Genomic DNA, 17643 nt, shown 5'->3' with positions numbered 1-17643 from the left:
TTGGATATAATTATCAACAGCGCATCCAGTGACACTTCCCCGGATATGTTCTTTATGTAAGTCCTTTGGACTTGTGTCCTGCAGCAGTTGATATATGTGTTTGATACCTGTTGCTTTGTTGCAACACCACCAGGTGAGCAGATCCATGTTGATTTCTGTATTGTTTTAACATGTAAAACCCTATTGTGCGCTTTTCCTTTTCCCAGTTTTCCTCACTACTATAGACAGATTTATTCACTCCCTCACTAGGTCGGTGCAAACCTGTGTTGCCCAAGGAGACCCCAGGAATGCAGATGACCTAGTGGGCCTTGTACAAAGGTACTAGGTGGTTGAGAGGTCCCTAGGGAAGCCGGGGGGTGGTGCATCTCCATACTCGGGTACCCAGCAGAAGCCCGAGGAGTCCCAAATGAGGGGTAGTAGAGCCACCACTGTGGGGAGTCCGAGATCCCAAGGAGTAGCTGAGGGGTTGCCAAAGGCTACTGGTAAAGATCTGGTCTGCTGGAGATGTCACGGTCCTGGACACATAGCTGCCCATTGTCCTATGTCTTCCGAGCAGATGGACTACCTCCTAGGGAGGTGATGTTCGTACTATGCCTATCCGGCCTGCAGTTTTGACTATCAGCCCGGAGAGGGGCCACAGGTATGTACCGTGACCATAAATGGGGTGCTGGTGTCAGGACTCTTGGACTCAAGGAGTTTCGTGTCCCTGATAAGGGCCATACTCCCCACCAGTTGATCACAGGAAAACATGTGGGTGTCCGCTGTATCCATGGAGATGCCAAGGACTACCCCATTGCAGGAGTGTCGATAAAAACGTGACAGGTTACTAAGTCCCATGAGGTCGGGGTTGTCAAAGACTTGCTACATCCTGTGAAAATACAGCAAGATTTCAGCCTGTTTTGGAACTTGTGGAGAAAGGTGAGGATACTAAGTGACTGTCTCAGACATTAGCCAGATCAAACCTGAGGAAACCCCATCGCTATCGGAGGTGGATGAGTTCCCCTTGTGTGTGTCCTGGCTGGTGACGAGATGGTGACCAGTGAGGCCGAGGTTCCTGAACTGGGGGTTTCTGGAGAATATTTTAGGACTACTTGAATGCGGGATCTTACCCTAAAAGGGGAATTAGAAAATGTGTCTGTGATAGATGGGGTTGCTCAATAGCTGGGGGGGTTGACACCAGATTCCCAAACTTTGCAGTCAATGGTGAGTTATTGTATTGGGTGCACACACTGAGGGGAGGTGGGATAGTGGAGCAGCTGTTCGTTCCAGGACCCTACCAGTGGAGGGTTTTAGACATGGCCCATTCACATATTTTGGGGGAAAATCTAAGGGCAGAGAAGAGGCAGGAAAGAATGAAGAGGTTCTATTGGCCGCGATGTTACCGGGAGATCCTAAATTATTGTAGGCCCTGCCCCACCTGCCAATAGAGGTCCCCTAGTCCCGTTACCTGTAATAGAAATCCCATTTGAGACAATTGCCATGGACCTAGTAGATCCACTAGTAAAGTCTGCACGAGGGCATCAATACATCCTAGTAGTCATCGACTATGCTACCCTGTACCCTGAAGAAGTACCACAAGGAACTCTTCAGCCAAGAGTTTCACCCTGAAACTTGTCCATATTTTGGCTAGGACTGGCCTGCTGAAAGAGATTTTGACAGACCATGGAACCCCTTTCATGAACAAGATGATGAGGGAGCTGGGTAAGGTCCTTCAGATTGCCCAACTGCGAATCACTGTCTACCATCCGCATACAGACAGAATTGTAGAGAGCTTCAATAAGGCCTTAAAGGCCATGCTCAAGAAGGTCATTGAGAAGAACGATCAAGACTGGGACTATCTGCTTCCATTTCTGCTCTTCTCTGTCAGAGAAGTTCCTCAAGCCTCCACTGGCTTCTAGCTGCTCGAGCTCTTGTATGGTCGACATTTACGAGTGCTCCTGGACATTGCCAAGGAAACTTGTGAAGCCGAGGTCACCCCACACCAGAGCATCATAGAGCATGTCACCCAGTTAGAGAAGAGGATGGCGAAAGCAATGCATATCGTAAAGGCACATCTTCTCTAGGCACAGGAAGAACAGGCAAGGGTGTATAACCAATCAGCGAGGCTAAAACAGTTCCAGCCCAGGGACCTCATGGCTAGTGCTTATCCCCACGGTAGAGAGCAAATTCCTAGCTAAGTGGCAAGGCCCAAATGAGGTGGTGGAAAAACTGGGTGAGGTGAATTACAAGATATACCAGCCACGTCGAAGGAAGCCACATCAAATATATCATGTGAACTTGCTCAAGCCATGGTGAGATTGTGAATTGCTGGAAACCCCTTGCTTGGGAGACATTCCCGAAGCCACAGTGGACGATGTCACAATTGCAGAGACTCTGATGCCAGCCTAGAGGCAACATTGTCGGGAGCTGTTGCAGCAAAACCAGGACGAGTTCTCTGAGTTGCCAGGGCATACGCAGGTGGTGGAGCATGACGTGTTGTCAGAGCCAAATATAATGGTGAACCTCAAGCCCTGTGGAATTCCAAAAGCACAGTGGGAGGTAATATCAAATGAGATGAAGAGAATCCTAGACCTGGGGGTGATAGAGGAGTCAAAAAGTGGATGGTCGAGTCCCATCGTCCTCGTGCCGAAGCCTGATGGTGAGTGGCGAATTTGTAATGAATAACGCAGGCTGAATGAGGTCTCCAGTTGTGATGCGTAGCTTATGTCCCGTGTGGATGAACTCATTAAGAGACTTGGACTCGCGAGGTACATTACAACCCTCGACCTGATGAAGGGCTACTGAGAGATCCCCATGTCACAAAGTTCTAAGGAGAAGACGGCCTTCTCGACACCTGATGGGCGTTTCCAATACCCTAGTGGCCTTTAGATTGCAAGGGGCCCCATCAACCTTCCAGGGTGCTATGGATCGTATCCTAACTCTGCATAAGAAGTATGCCATGACCAACCAAGGTGACATTGTGGTCTTCAGCCCTGACTAGGGTTGTCATCTACCAAAGATACAGGCAATCCTGGATGCATTGAGAAATACGGGGTTCAATGTAAACTCGAAAAAATGTACAATAGGGAAGGAAGAGGCCAAGTACTTAGGCTACGTAATACACAAGGTTGAGGCAATTTAGAAGTGGCCACAACCGCTTTCCAAAAATCAAGTGAGGGCAGTTCTTGGAATTTTGGGTTATTAATGGCGGTTTATCACAAATTTCACCATAATTGCCACACCTTTGACGGATCTACTTAAAGGCACCAAATCGATGATGATTAAATGGAATGCTGAGACTGAGATGGCATTCCAGGAGCTTTAGCAGGCTCTTCGTAAACATCCGGGTCTGGTCGCACCGGACTTCGGAAAAGAATTTGTGGTCTAGACAGATGCTTCAGAAGTTGGCTTGGGAGCCATGCAGCCTCAGGAAATAAATGGGGAAGAACATCCCATCCTGTTTGTGAGCTGGAAGCTCTCTTCATGCGAGGAATGCTTAGTCATAAAATGGGTTGTAGATACACTGAAATATTACCTGCTAAGCCATAGGTTTAAGCTAGTGTCAGACAATGCTCCTCTGAGATGATTGAGGGAAAAGAAGGGTAAGAATACCAGGGTGACTAGGTGGTTCTTAGGCCTCCAAGATTTCAGGTTCCACGTAGAGCATAGACCAGGGAAGTTATACGGTAATGCAAATTGCGCTCTACCAAATTCCAGGTTTGGTGTCTGAAGGTGCAAAAATCCCTGGCTTTGGGCACAGTGACAGGGAGGAATGTGACATGGTCACTGTTTTTGTATGTGAGGGGAGATATGTATCACGTTGAGTGCTTTCTTCCGTGATCTGAAACCCATAAGTTTCTCTCCAGCATGCTATGGCTGAAGGGGTTATCCAGCCATTACAAGGGTCTGGCTTTTGGGGAGTAGGTGAGAGATTGGTGGGATGCCTACTCACCATATCACTTGTGCCAGAAGGCTATTTTGAGTTATTACTTTGCTTTGTGGTTTATGAAGCAATAAACTACCCAGAGACTTTAATACCAAGTGTTCCTGTGTCTACTCAGGGAGCAGCTGAATGAGCCAACCTGCCACAAGTGGTGTTTTGGATGTGGGCAACGTTCCAGGAACACGGGTAGCGGCTGTGGACAAATCGACGACCTGCCACAGAGTATAAAACAAGGAAGATTTACAGCCCAATCATGAAGAGTCCAACCATGACTAAGCAACATCAAATCATCATCTGTCCCCCCAACCTTAGGAATTTAACCTCCCATTCTACCTCATGCTGAACCCTGGCAACAGGAAGACAGCAAATCGTTTGGTTCAGTCAGTCTTGGCTAAAAATTACTTTTATCCATTGTCTAGTGCAGCTTAGCATGTTCAATACATGTTGGTACTGGCCAGGGAAGGTGTTGGAGTGACAGATAATGACTATTACTACAAGGCATACAGGACAGAGTGAATTGTATTGACCGCACTGAAATTTATCGTTGTTTCTAGTACAAGCTAAAAATGTGGTTGCTGAATTTATCAGGATCTCTCCTGGGTTCTGACATCAAGAAATAGTCAATTGCCCAGTCTTAGAAAAGAAGGCAGTACTCATTAATTAACACAATCCACTTAAGGAAAAGGATTATGTGGCTCCCTGATGCTTACAGGGACTGCTGCTGCAGAAAAAAATGGACTTTGTACAACACAGCAGTATCAGGAGAAAGAGAAAAATTAACACTTAGGCTGTGTGCACACGCTGCGGATTCTGCTGCGGTTCCGCAGCGGATTTGGCCGCTGCGGGTCCGCAGCAGTTTTTGCTGCGGTGTACAGTACCATTATTCCCTATGGGAATAAAAAAACGCAGTGCAGATGGTGCGGATTTTTCCGTGCGGTTTTCCTGCGGTTTTGAAACCGCAGAAAGAATTGACATGTCAATTCTTTCTGCGGATTCCGCTGCGGTTTGCCATCTCCTACATTGTGGAGATGAAAAACTGCAGGGCAAAACCGCAGAGCAATCCGCAGGTTAAACCGCAGGTCTTTTGACCTGCAGATTTACCTGCGGATTTTACAAAATCCGCGCGACCAAATCCGCACCCCATTCCGCAGCGTGTGCGCGTAGCCTAAGCTGGTATAAGCAGTAACATGACTTATGTCTGAAATGATATGCACCAATGTGACCTGTTAAACAGCCTGCTGCCAGCCATAAGTCAATGAGAAGACAAGGGATAGGCAGGCCCGTATTTGCCACTAAGCACCGAAGGTCCAGGGCCTAAAGCGGCGGGTTGCAGGAGGGCAGCACAAATAGAGGGAGCAAGTTTTTTTTTACCCCCCCTTCTCCTTTAGACAATGTGATAAATCTACTGTGTCTTCAGAGGAGTGGGGAGCGCGCAGCTCCATTCATTTGTATTTGTGTTTTGCAAACATGAATACAAATAAACAATGAACTCAGGAAGCTGATTGACCCCGGATGTACTAGTACTTCTGGGGTCAGAAGAGTACCAATCAGATTCCAGCTTCGTCCAAGCGCTACTGATGTCACAGACTGGGGTTTAGGGGGTTATCACTGTAGACTGGTGGTTAGGGGGTCTATCACTGAAACTGGGGGTTAGGGATGCTATTACAAAGACTGGGAGTTAGGGGCGCTATTACTGTAGACTGGGGATTGGGGCTATTACTGTAGACTTGGGATTAGTGGTCGCTATTACTGTAGACTGAGGATTAGTGGTGGCTATTACTGTAGACTTGGGTTTAGTGGGGCTAGTACTTTAGACTGTGCGCTAGAGGGAACTATTACTATAGACTGGGGTTTAGGGTGGCTATTATTGTAGATTGGGAGTTAGGGTGGCTTACAAAGTGAGCGGACAGTACAAGGAACAAAATGGATGGAGGACAGTGTAAGGATTCAAGGATTCATTATGGTGGGGGACAGTGTGGGGGGTCAGTATGGAGAGAGGGCAGCATGGGGGGGGCCCAGTATTGACAGGGGATACTTAGGCGAAATGTGGAGCAGTGTGAAGGGTCACAGTATGGAGAGGAAGCAGCAATGGAGTCACATTGTGGAGATGTAAGGGGTGCCAGGGCCGTAGTCGTGGCCTGCGATGATAGCTGCTCAGGCACACCCTGGCCACCCGCCACATACACACAAAGTCCCTGTGACTCACTTGTCTGGCCCTCAGGGGCCTCCTTTGGACGGCGGGGGTTCCTTGCTCCAGTTCCTTAACAAAGTCAAGCAGAGTTCAGATCCAGCTTCAAACAGTTAACTTTACTTAACACTTGACACAGCTCGTCCAGTTCACATACAGATACAGCACACAGATCCTTACACAGTTTGATGCTCTCTGTCCCTGTGATGCCTTGCCTCCATAGGAACGTTGCCGGGTCGCACCATACTTCCTAGCACTTCAGCTATCCATATGACCCGTCTGACCAGCTTTAGGAGTTCCTGGTCCGTTTCGTCCCAGACACTCAGGCGTCTGCCTATGTAGCCGAAGGTCTTCATGATGTAGCTGTCCTGAATTCCTTTTCTTCTCCAGTGTACCACTACTCTTAAGCCCTGGATGAGTTTGGCTCCTTGCTTAATGCTACAAAGTCCTCCCGCCCTGTCCGCGCTCTCAGGCCCTACTCACTAACATGCCGGGAACTTTCTGGCTTACCCACGGTTGGCCTCTCCTATATTAACTAGTTGGTATCCCTCTACTATTTAGTCCTAATGTGCCCCTTCTAGTGGGCTAACTTGATACTGCACTCTCTCTATATACTATAGCAGCATTACAATATATAACTTTATATACATGGTGAAAGATTTAGATTTCTTAGAATACTCTTTGTAACCCCTTACAGAGACATGGCAGTGTCAAGGGTGTCATTATGGAGAAGGGGCAGCATACAGAGCTCAGTATGGAGAAAAGGCAGCATGGGGGTACAGTATGGAGAGGGGCAAGGTGAGGACAGAGTATGGAGAGGGGCAGCTTGGAGGGTTCAGTATGGAGTGGGAACAGCATGAAGTGGGAACAGTGGGACATTGTGAAGAGGTAGCAGTATGATGTGGGGACAGTGTGGCTATCATAGTTCATGAGGAAGGTGTGGTGGGTGGGTACAATTTATAAGGAGAACAGTGTGGTGTTTTAGTTTATAAGAGGGCAGTGTGAGGGTCATACTACACAAGGGCGGGCAGTGTGCTGGTCATAGTATATAAAAGGGAAGGGAGGTGGGAATATTTTATAGGAGAGTATAGCGTGGAGGTCATGTACCATAAGAGGGACAGTGTGGAGTAATATTTTTTTGCAAGGAGCACAGTAAGGATTACCGTAATTAATATTTTCAGGGATACAGCATAGGGCTTATTTAAGGCACAGCAAAGGTGGTTATTTTAATTCAGGAACATTATAATGACAGTGTTATGTTTTAGGCCACAAGTCAGGACATGCTGCAAAAGGCCAGAGAATATAGAAGTCTGCAGAGACGAGCTGTAGATGTAAGGTAATTAAATAGTAAGGTACATGAGAAGATAGCGATTGATGAGCATATCATCATACAGATATTACACTACACTAACACTGACACAGGTACACAGGTATAGGGGAAAAAATTACTGGCACAAAGCTTTAATAATCACAGAAAAATCAACTTTTATTTATTTTGCGAATGTGGTCGCATTGTTGCACACTTGGCGTGGCTTATGCTTTGGTGTAATATTACGCCCTCCTATTGACAGTGCTCTATTGGTAAAAGTGAGTGCTGTCTAAAATCAACTTGCAAGTCTGTGCTTGCATACTGACACTGAATGAGCACATGAGCGCGCTCCAAGTGTCAATGTGAGTGAACACAATGTGGCTGCAGGCTCATTCCAGTTCTTCTCTCTTTGACTGTCCTTTGGACAACTTCAGTAATGAGGAGGAGTACTGAATGAGCAGATAGCATGCACATATCACAAACTCATTTCCTCCTCAATGAAGCAATTTGCTTGGTATTCTTCCGGGGTATCAAGTGGTGGCCAAAGTGACTGCAGTCTTGTAATTCTAGATCGCACAACCCCTTTAAGCTAAACTGTACATGATTTTTGTAAAGGCTTAGTCCACTATATACCGTAGTTTTCAGATTATAAGACGCACCCCCTCAAATTTGTGAGGAAAATGGGGGTCCTTCTTATAATCTGAATGTAGCAGGGTTGCAGCTGCAGGAAGATGGTGACAACAGAAGTGGGACCATGCTGTGGGCCCCGGGCTTGAGGGTGATGCCCGCAGATCTCCCGATATCTCAAGTTGCACATACGTACATTGCCTCTGGCAGCCATTTTCTGAAACTGCACCACAGTGAAAAGGATGGCAAGTGCAGGGACTCTTGACATTTTCTGAAAGTCTGGAGCCCGCTGCAGCCTTGCAACATGAAATACCCCCTCCTCCCAGCAGTCATGTACTGACAATGGTTCTGGTGATTTACTAGTGTACTGATGGTGGTACTGGTGATGTAGTCGTGAACTGATGTTGCTTCTGGTGATTTAGTTGTGTACTGACAGTGGTTCTGGTGAAGTAGTCATGTAGATTTAGTAATATTTAATTTATTATACTTGATAGCAGATCATTATAGGGTCAGTGTGCCAGATTAAAAATGGCAGCCATTTTCTGAAACTGCACCACAGTGAAAAGGATGGCAAGTGCAGAGACTCTTGACATTTTCTGAAAGTCTGGAGCCCGCTGCAGCCTTGCAACATGAAATACCCCCTCCTCCCAGCAGTCATGTACTGACAATGGTTCTGGTGATTTACTAGTGTACTGATGGTGGTACTGGTGATGTAGTCGTGAACTGATGTTGCTTCTGGTGATGTAGTTGTGTACCGACAGTGGTTCTGGTGAAGTAGTCATGTAGATTTAGTAATATTTAATTTATTATACTTGATAGCAGATCATTATAGGGTCAGTGTGCCAGATTAAAAATATATCCATCTGAATGAGGCCATATATGTCAGCTATATGACTAAAGTCCCCATAAATTATAGACAGCTGTCCCATTATTCGGCTGGCAGCTATCTTATCCAACTCTCCCATATACAGGAGCGCTCACTTTGTTGAGCGCTCTTGTCTTTTCAATAAGAGAACTGCTGGTAGACATCTCTGGCAGTGTGCTTATCTTTTAGAGAACAAAAGGATTCACAGTCCAAATCCAAACGTGCTGGATCCTTTCTGCCTGGAAATCATTAGACAGTCGGCCGAAACTGTCTGTCTTTGGGTCCGGCCAACTTTAGTCTCATGTGTGTGAGTGCCTTAACTACTACCTAAACGGTATGTAAACTTTTAGGGTATGTGCACACATTGTGATTTAGACATCTATGAATCCTGTGAGTCTTTCAGGTTGAAGATACATTAGGACACACTGACATCTTTTTTTGTCCTAAAGCAGCTGTTTGTTGCTTCTTTTCCAACATGTTTTGGACATCATTTTTTTTAATTGAAGTTGTATTTGTGGCGCCCCCAGGAGTATGGTCGCCACAGTGGCATTGCCTTCCTCCAGGGAGGGTGATGGCAGGCTTGGAGGCAATGAAGGGTCTCTCTAACAGTTAACCATGTCATACAACACAGTTCCCACTCCAGGCCAGCAGAGGGAGCTCTGAACCAGAATTGGGGGAGGAGTGCTCTCTGAGGGCAAGGAAGGGAAATGAGGAGTTAGTGTGAGGAGGGCAACGAGTGTAGACGTGTGAAGAGAAGCTGGAGGTTGAGCTGAGGCTAGAGAGCTCCCTCCCAGTGAGAGCGCATGATCTGGAGCCTGGTCTCCACGGTTGTATGGATACTGAAGGTCCTGCAACAGAAACCAGAGGAATAGGAAGCTGTAAATGCTCTATTCCCAACTAAGACTCGGAGGCACAACAGCGACGGGTGAGCCAAGAGATAGAGGGCTACAGCTGTCTGCCATACGAGGTAGTTCTAAGAGAAGATAAGAAGGAGGAACTTCAGTGTATCACAGTACTGGATGTACCTCAAGCCAGCGCTAGGAAGGAGACTACACAACCCATCTGATAGAGAGATCCCTGAGTTGCTTCCAGGCTCGCCTGCTCATGTGCCATCTGTAACCAGGACCCTGGACTGCGTTTGCCAAGTAAAGGTAAAGAAACTGCACCCTGTTGTGTCCTTGCCTCCTTCTTGCAACATCCTCAGCACTGCTACATCTCTGTGCCAAACACTGCACCCTCTTCCTAAACATTCTGCTACACTGCCCTGGGACCAACAGCCCTACCTGTGGAGGGCTACAACGTCATTGCTGCACTACACCATCTGTCCCAGAGGATCTGCTTGCAGCGTCGGCTTAACACCTCCCTTGCCGAACACCACAGGTGGCGTCACGAATCACTTATAAACTTTATTCCCAACTCAACCCCATTTACATGGGCGCCCAGGGCCACGGTCCAGGTTACCGCTGCTGTGACAATCCCCTCTGAGAGACCGGCCCGGTACCAAGTACCTCACAGCCCTGGAAGGGCGACTCATATTAAGTACTAATGGTTAGGCTACCTTTTTTTCAATTATTTTTTATTAGGTTTAACAGTAACAAAATAGATTTTCAAACATTACTTTTAATAATAATTTTTAACTATAAAATAAAGGGTTGTTGGGAGGGTAGTGAAAAAAAGTCTAAGTTGTAGAGATAAAGGTATGAATAAAATAACAGGGTTGGGGGAAGCAGAAAGGGGGAAGGAAACAGGAAAACATAAAGAGGGGAAGAAGAAAAGGGAAAAGGGGAGTCAGAACTAATTAATGGTCGAACAATTGACCAGTAAATATTATAATAAACAATTATACCTAATTTTTGATGTTTCTAGGATACCTATAAGGTTGTCAATTGCCTGAGAGGTGGTACTGCTAAGCAATTAGTTCAAAGTTGTCCCAAATTTTCTATTCCAGAGAGACCAATTTTTTTTGTATTTTGCAATGTTATCATTTTTAAGAGCGTAATTATGTTCATAAATGTTATGGGCCACAATCCTTTCAATAATATCTTCTATTGTAGAGGGATCTTTGCGCTTCCAAAAGGTAGCTATCAGATGGTTGGTAGTATTAAGTATATGACAGACAATACTCGTATAATGATGGTCTTTTAAAAGATTATGTATACTCAAAGAGAGTAATGCTAGTTGTGGAGTTAGTGTAAGATGACTAACAATGATATCATGAATTAAAGATTCCACTTTCCCCCAAAGACTTTTGATATTTATTCACTCCTAAAAGAGATGTTTCAAGTATCCATTGGAGCCACATTCTCCACCAAAGGGCAGCGTGAGATGAAGAAATTTTATGCATTCTTTGAGCGGTGAGGTACCATCTGGTTAGTAATTTGTAGCATGTTTCATGGAGAATAGTGCAAAGATTTGACTTGTATGAAATTTTTATAGCTTTTTCCCAATCCTGTATTAGGCTAGTTTCACACACTTCTTCCATGAAGCTCCGCCCCCGGCCGCACTTCCTCCGGTCAGCCTCGCCTCTGTCGGCATGCGGCCTGCGTACTCTATCTTTAGCATTAGGTAAGCAGGCCATGCCGATGAATGCAGATGCCTCCGCATGCGTCTTTTTGACGGTGCAGTGAGAGCTCCAAAATGCAATATGCTACATTTGGCGCAGGTCGCCGCACCGTCAAAAAGACACATGCAGAGGCCACATGCCGACAGAGGCGGGGTTGACCGGAGGAGGTGTGGCTGGGGGCAGAGCTTCACGGAGGAAGCCCGCAGCCGTCTGCAGTTCCTCCATACGCTAGTGTGAAACTAACCTTAGAAAGTTAATTTTAAGATCTTTCTCCCAGTTATTTATATTGTTGGATTTCAATAATCCTACATCATTATTAAGGTGTTTATAAAGATTTCTAATTGTGGGTTTCTCTAAGCGAAGTGGAAATCTTTGTTGGGATTGGTACCTTCTGAAAGTTCTTCTTTTTATTGAGGTTAGTAATGTATCTTTTAATATCGAGGTGTGAGACAAAATCTTTATCATCAAGTTTGAATTTTTCCTGAAGAAGATAAAATGGTGAGAAATATTTATCCTCATCAAGGAATAAGTCTGAGATATATTTTATACCCTTCTCTTTCCAGGGTTTTAGATTGAGATGGGAGATGATTATTTCCAAGACTTCAATCGGTATGTTTTTTTCAAATTCTGATGGGGATAGTTTCAATGCTTTAAAAAGTGATTTCCAAGCATTTATTAAGGCAACCATAGTCGGGGATTTTGGAAGGGGAAGATTTTTGTCTTGTAAATGAACTAGAATTAGGCTTTTTAACCCTTTCATGACAGGAGCTATTTTCATTTTTTGCTCCACTTCTTCCCAGAGCCATAACTTTTTTATTTTTCAGCCAATTTGGCCATGTGAGGGCTTTTTTTTTGCGGGATGAGTTGTACTTTTGAATGGCATCATTAGTTTTAACATATCACGTACTGAAAAATGGGAAAAAAATTCAAAGTGCAGTGAAATTGCAAAAAAGTGAAATTTCACAGTTGGTTTTTTGGCTTTTTTGTACCATGTTCACTAAATGCTAAAACTGACCTGCTATTATGATTCTCTAGGTCATTATGAGTTCATAGACACCAAACATGTCTAGGTTCTTTTTTATTTAAGTAGTGAAAAAAAATCCAAAATTTGTTAAAAAAAAAAATTGCACCATTTTCCGAAACCCGTAGCATCTCCATTTTTCCTTATCTCGAGTTAGGTGAGGGCTTACTTTTTGCGTGCCGAGCTGACATTTTTAATTACACTATTTTGGTGCATATATGATCTTTTGATTGCCCTTTATTACATTTTAATACAATGTTGCCCTGATTTTAAGGGCTGTAGTGGAGCAGGACCAGCCTCCAGATAAGTGCCAGGTGGTCCAGTCCTGCTTCTCTCCATGCACAGGGTCTCCTGTGATAAAGGCTGCCCTGGAGTTTCAGTTGTGACGCTGTTGCCGCTGGCAACGCTCAACTCTTCCTCTTCTCCTGGCTTGTGCCAAGTCTTAGGGGCTAGAGAGGGAGCACATCTCATCCCCAGCCCTTGAGAAGGCTCCCTCTCCTGTCCAAGGTCCCTAGAGGAGCGGGACACTCAGAAGACCTAGGAGAAAATGGCGAGGAGAAACATTTCAGTCCAGCTTCTCTCTGCTTGTCAGTTCTCTGGGGCATAGGCTGGTGTTGAGGTAAATGAGCAGCGCTAGATAGCTGAGCAGCCCTGCCAGATATGGTGACATTAGCTGGGGAAAGCATAAGTCCCTGGGCAGAGTTTTTTTGCGGGGCATGAGAGTCCTTTAGGGGCATTTTAGTCTTACCCTTCACATGAGAGGCATGGCTACAAGCTCCAGACTTCTTAGGGGAAACCTTGGACATTTTGAAATCATGGAAAGTTATAATCCACACAGGCTGGTATAAGAGGGTAATATGATCCAAAACACAGCAAACTTGTCCCATTTGTCTTCAATTTTCATCGCTTTTGTAAGATCTCCAGAAGGAGCTCAGTGAATGTACGTCTTACATGTACTGAGTGCAGGCCATGCCCATAAAAACCTGAAGCTGTTTGAAGATCAAAAGACTGAACATATGTGCAGACAGTGCATATGTTCATTCTTTTTAGCATTTAATTAGCGCTTTTTCAGGCAGGTTATGTAGCAGATCTTCCTTTAATAGATATTGTGTGCACATACCCATAGTTTGACTAATCAGTAAGGGGCATGACTGCTTAAAGTGCTTAGGGAACCATGAATGCAATCTACGGCCCTAGAGATAGGGTAAGGCCATGTGTCAGTGTTTTGAGTAGAATCTGTAGCCTAATGGATGTCTACAGATGCAGAATTGGAAAATAAACCACCATTTCTCCTCCTTGAGTGTAAGAAGAAATAAACTCCATGGAGGAGGAAATAAATGGATTGGAAGATGGGGGGATGGAGGTGATTGGGTGCTGGGTCAAAGGTAAGAGAAAATACTTATCTCTATTACACTGTACTGTACACTGTACAGTGTATCTTGCACTTTTTTACATCAGCTAACGTACAAGTTGGGTAATGCCATTTGGCTAGTTTACCCTTTTGTGAGAGAATCTGGGGACCATACAGGAGAACTGAGATGGAGGGCAACAGTGAAGCTAGGCAGCTGTGTTCCTTTTCGAGGTGAGGATAACACTGTGATAAGTAGCGCACTGATCACCATACTCAGTGGAGTCAATATGAAGATGATGTTGTCTTTGTTTCTCTCCAAGAGAGAAAATAAAATATGTAAAAAAAGCCAAAAGAATACCTCCTACAGTAATATTGTTAAAAGTAGTTAGTTCAAAGCCTGTCAAAGCAGTATATGTTTTCTAAGAAGTGATAACTCTTTAGCTTTAGTGTTCCCCTCCACGACAAACCTACTGTCTTCTGCGTCCCAAAATGATACATAAAAGAGTCATCTCATAATGGCCTTAATCTCATTTCAAAATGTCATGTTGACATTTAAGGCCAGTATTAATGACTATCTGTTCTTTATATGTTCCAGATTTCTATTCAAAGCAAGTATAGTTGTATTGCTAACATTTCTTCCATATGGTGGTAGCATGAACTAATGACGATATCTCCTTGATTGTAATATTGTCGAAACATGATTGCTAATATACTAGATATGTCTAGGGATGCTATAAATCACTGACTATTCACCTACCTGTGATGGATATCTTTGGCCTCTGCCAATGAGACAGAATGATGCTTAAGATGAATTTGTGAACAGGGAAAGGGCGAACAGAACGAGCCATTCTGAATGGAAAAAAAAAAATCACAAAATGACATAAAAAAATAAAAATAAAATAAACAAAACATGAAACGAAACAAAAAATGACAATCAGAGAGGGCAAAAGAAAAGTTGATGGGATTTATTTGCGGCAGTGCTGAACTTAAAAAAAATTCTGTGGTTTTTCGAGATCCCCTTAAATCCTTTTTAGAGAGCTTAACCATTTTTTAAGCTTTTCTCCTGTATGTCTGTGGAAGGCTTTGTCTATGTCGCACCTACCTCTTGTAGCTGCATCCGCACCTTGTTGAATGCCCTAAGCCAGTTTGATTTAGCTCTTGACATGCCAGGAGTCTCATCCCTGTAACTAAACAAAATGAGACACATCTACATGCTGTATATAAAAGTAAAATACAAATATTTGTTAATAATGCAAAGCAGATTGGCAGAAGAATTCAAGCCAAATTGTTACCTTTGCTTGAGCGTTTATATCCCTCTGCATAAATGTTGTATTATTTTGCTAAAAGGTCTTTCATGCCCCGAAATACAGGGTATGGGTCAGGAATGTAACATTACATGGAAATCAGAGCTGACTGACAGCATTCGCCTTATGCACAGCAAAGTCTCTTTCAGACATGAGAATTACAAGTTCTTTTTTAATCATGTATTATGGACTCTACACTCGTATTCTCTGCCGTTCCCGAGCACCAAAGTTCAATCACCATAGAAAGCTGTAGTCACCATAGAAAGCTGTATTTGTACTGTTTTATAGACTATCAATAAATCTGTTTTTTAAAGATTATTTAGCTGTATGTCATATTTATAGGTTTACATAATTGAGTGGACATACAACATATGTATATTTGAGTTATATCTGTACTACATATGGTAATGTGATAAATATAAGATCCCATGAGCGCTCCTATCAGTCAAAACTGGCAATTTTTTTAAAATTAAGTTTTTTTTTTCTTTTCATACCCGGAACCTACTTTAAAAAGTCAGGGTTGTTTCCTAGCTGCAGCGTGATATATTTGAAAAAAACTGTATCCTGAGTGGCCTAGATGGATATAACTGATATTTCTATTTACTTATTCTATGTAGCTGCATTAGGAATATTGCAAAAGGAAGCAACAGGCAATAATTGTTAAAATATTTAGCATTCCTGCTTTGCTATTTTATCAGTGCATTTTATCAATTACGTCTTATTTTATGTACTATTTCTGTTAGCATATATCTCTAGTTAAATACTTAGCAGTTGAAATAAAAAAAGCAGCACCAAGAAAATAGAAGGGTTGCAAAAAATCCTTCCAGGTATGTACCAAACCTCATACTATAGTCCAAGAAAAATGAAGGCAGCACTCCAAAATGAAAAAAATAGATGTGGTTTATTGGCCCATGTGCAACGTTTCGGTCCAAAGTGTGGACCTTTCTCAAGCAGAAAGGTCCACACTTTGGACCGAAACGTCGCACATGGGCCAATAAACCACATCTATTTTTTTTATTTTGGAGTGCTGCCTTCATTTTTCTTGGACTATAGTTAAATACTTAGATATCATCAACATTTACCTTTCTGATGTTGATATTGGCTCTTGGGTTTCGGGTGGAGCTGGTACAGTCTCAGCCTCTGGAGGAACCTCTGGGGACAAATCCTTCTCCTTTGGGATCTCTGGAGGTGTCTTCTCTTTACCCTCTCCAGACAGATACAAGGAGTCTTCTAATTCAAATCTCATTTTCCTATCTTCATCTTCTTCATCCTGAAGCTCATCATCATAAAGTTCTCTATCGGAGAGCTGGCCTCTACTATCAGGGTAGCCCACTTCATCATCTTCATCGCTGTAGCCTTCAGGACATTCTTCTCCCTCCCAGTTTGGAGAATCTTTTCGGTAACTGACAGAACTGTGACATGAGTGATATGAGTCTCTGTCCCGCTCCTCTTCTATTTCTGAACCCTGCAGACTGTCATTCTCCGGGTCGAAATCATCACTGAGCTGAGTGGAATCCCGGCTGAGCTCCCCTGATGAGGCATATCGACTGCTTCCAGTAGGGCTAAAGAAATGACAAAATTGGGGAAGAAGGATGAAAGCAAAAAAGTAAACTGACTGCAGCACCTTTTGCCTCCATCACTACAATATCACAGACAAACAATAGACCACTATTCCACTTGCCAAAATCTAAATAATCGATCCACTGATTTTTTTTTTACATGTCTGCTTATATAAATATGATAAATTCAAAATGAATGTACAAATGACAGTGTAATTATACATGAAATTTCATGGTAACAAACAATATAAATGTATATTATTCCATATATTTTATAGAACATACCATTTGTGTTATGAAATCTAATGACAGATCTGCTTTAATCACTTTATAACAGTTTTTGGTGTAAACCTTAGCCAAATAAAGGTGTAAATTGCCCCCCAAAAACAAAAAGCGACATTTGCTGGCACTCGCCAGTTTTCAAAATTCATAGAAAACCGGGCATGGATATCACAGATTGCTTACAGTGAATGGGCCCTTTAAAGGTTGAAATGGGCCCTCGTGTATTTGCACAGGTTGCACCAATGGTATGTCCGATCCTACACTCCTGAAATGATGAAGCCGCATTCTAAGAGCAGCATGAATTAGTTGTCAGGTTCCCTTTAAGGAGATACATCAAAAAGAAAGAAAATGGCAAAATTTTTCTCTGACTTTTTGGGAATCTCAAATATGCCAAATGTATCAAATGGCGTTCACCTTTTTAATAAACAAGGTGTAAATTACTTTACTTTTTTTTTTTTTTTTTAAGACTGGTGGATGAAATGTCAGTCTAAATGTGGGTCGGAGTCAATGAAATAAAAACAACCACATCTCATTCCTATATGAATATTATGATGTATACTGTATATGGGTTGATGTTCAACTACAGGAAATCATAAGAATACTAGAAGTCACCAATGCCATAGCATAAAATGCAAGGCTTTCGGCCACCTCA

The 17643-nt window shown here is 43.5% G+C and overlaps 1 protein-coding gene across 1 annotated transcript in view; it reads right to left on the bottom strand.

Annotated features, from left to right (window-relative positions):
* UNC13A (unc-13 homolog A) overlaps positions 1 to 17643 on the bottom strand; it is a 271371-nt gene that overhangs the window by 185184 nt on the left and 68544 nt on the right. The window contains exons 10-11 of the mRNA XM_073543990.1: positions 16233 to 16712; positions 14949 to 15033 (exon numbers count right to left, since the gene is read on the bottom strand). Of these exons, the coding sequence (XP_073400091.1) occupies positions 14949 to 15033; positions 16233 to 16712 (565 nt within the window). The remainder of the gene's footprint in view (positions 1 to 14948; positions 15034 to 16232; positions 16713 to 17643) is intronic.

This window comes from Dendrobates tinctorius, unplaced genomic scaffold (assembly GCF_039654945.1).
Source record: "Dendrobates tinctorius isolate UK_male_01 unplaced genomic scaffold, ASM3965494v1 ptg000011l, whole genome shotgun sequence".
Taxonomy (NCBI): Eukaryota; Metazoa; Chordata; class Amphibia; order Anura; family Dendrobatidae; genus Dendrobates; species Dendrobates tinctorius.
Note: the sequence above shows the minus strand (reverse complement) of the source record. Positions and strands in the feature narration are given on the sequence as shown.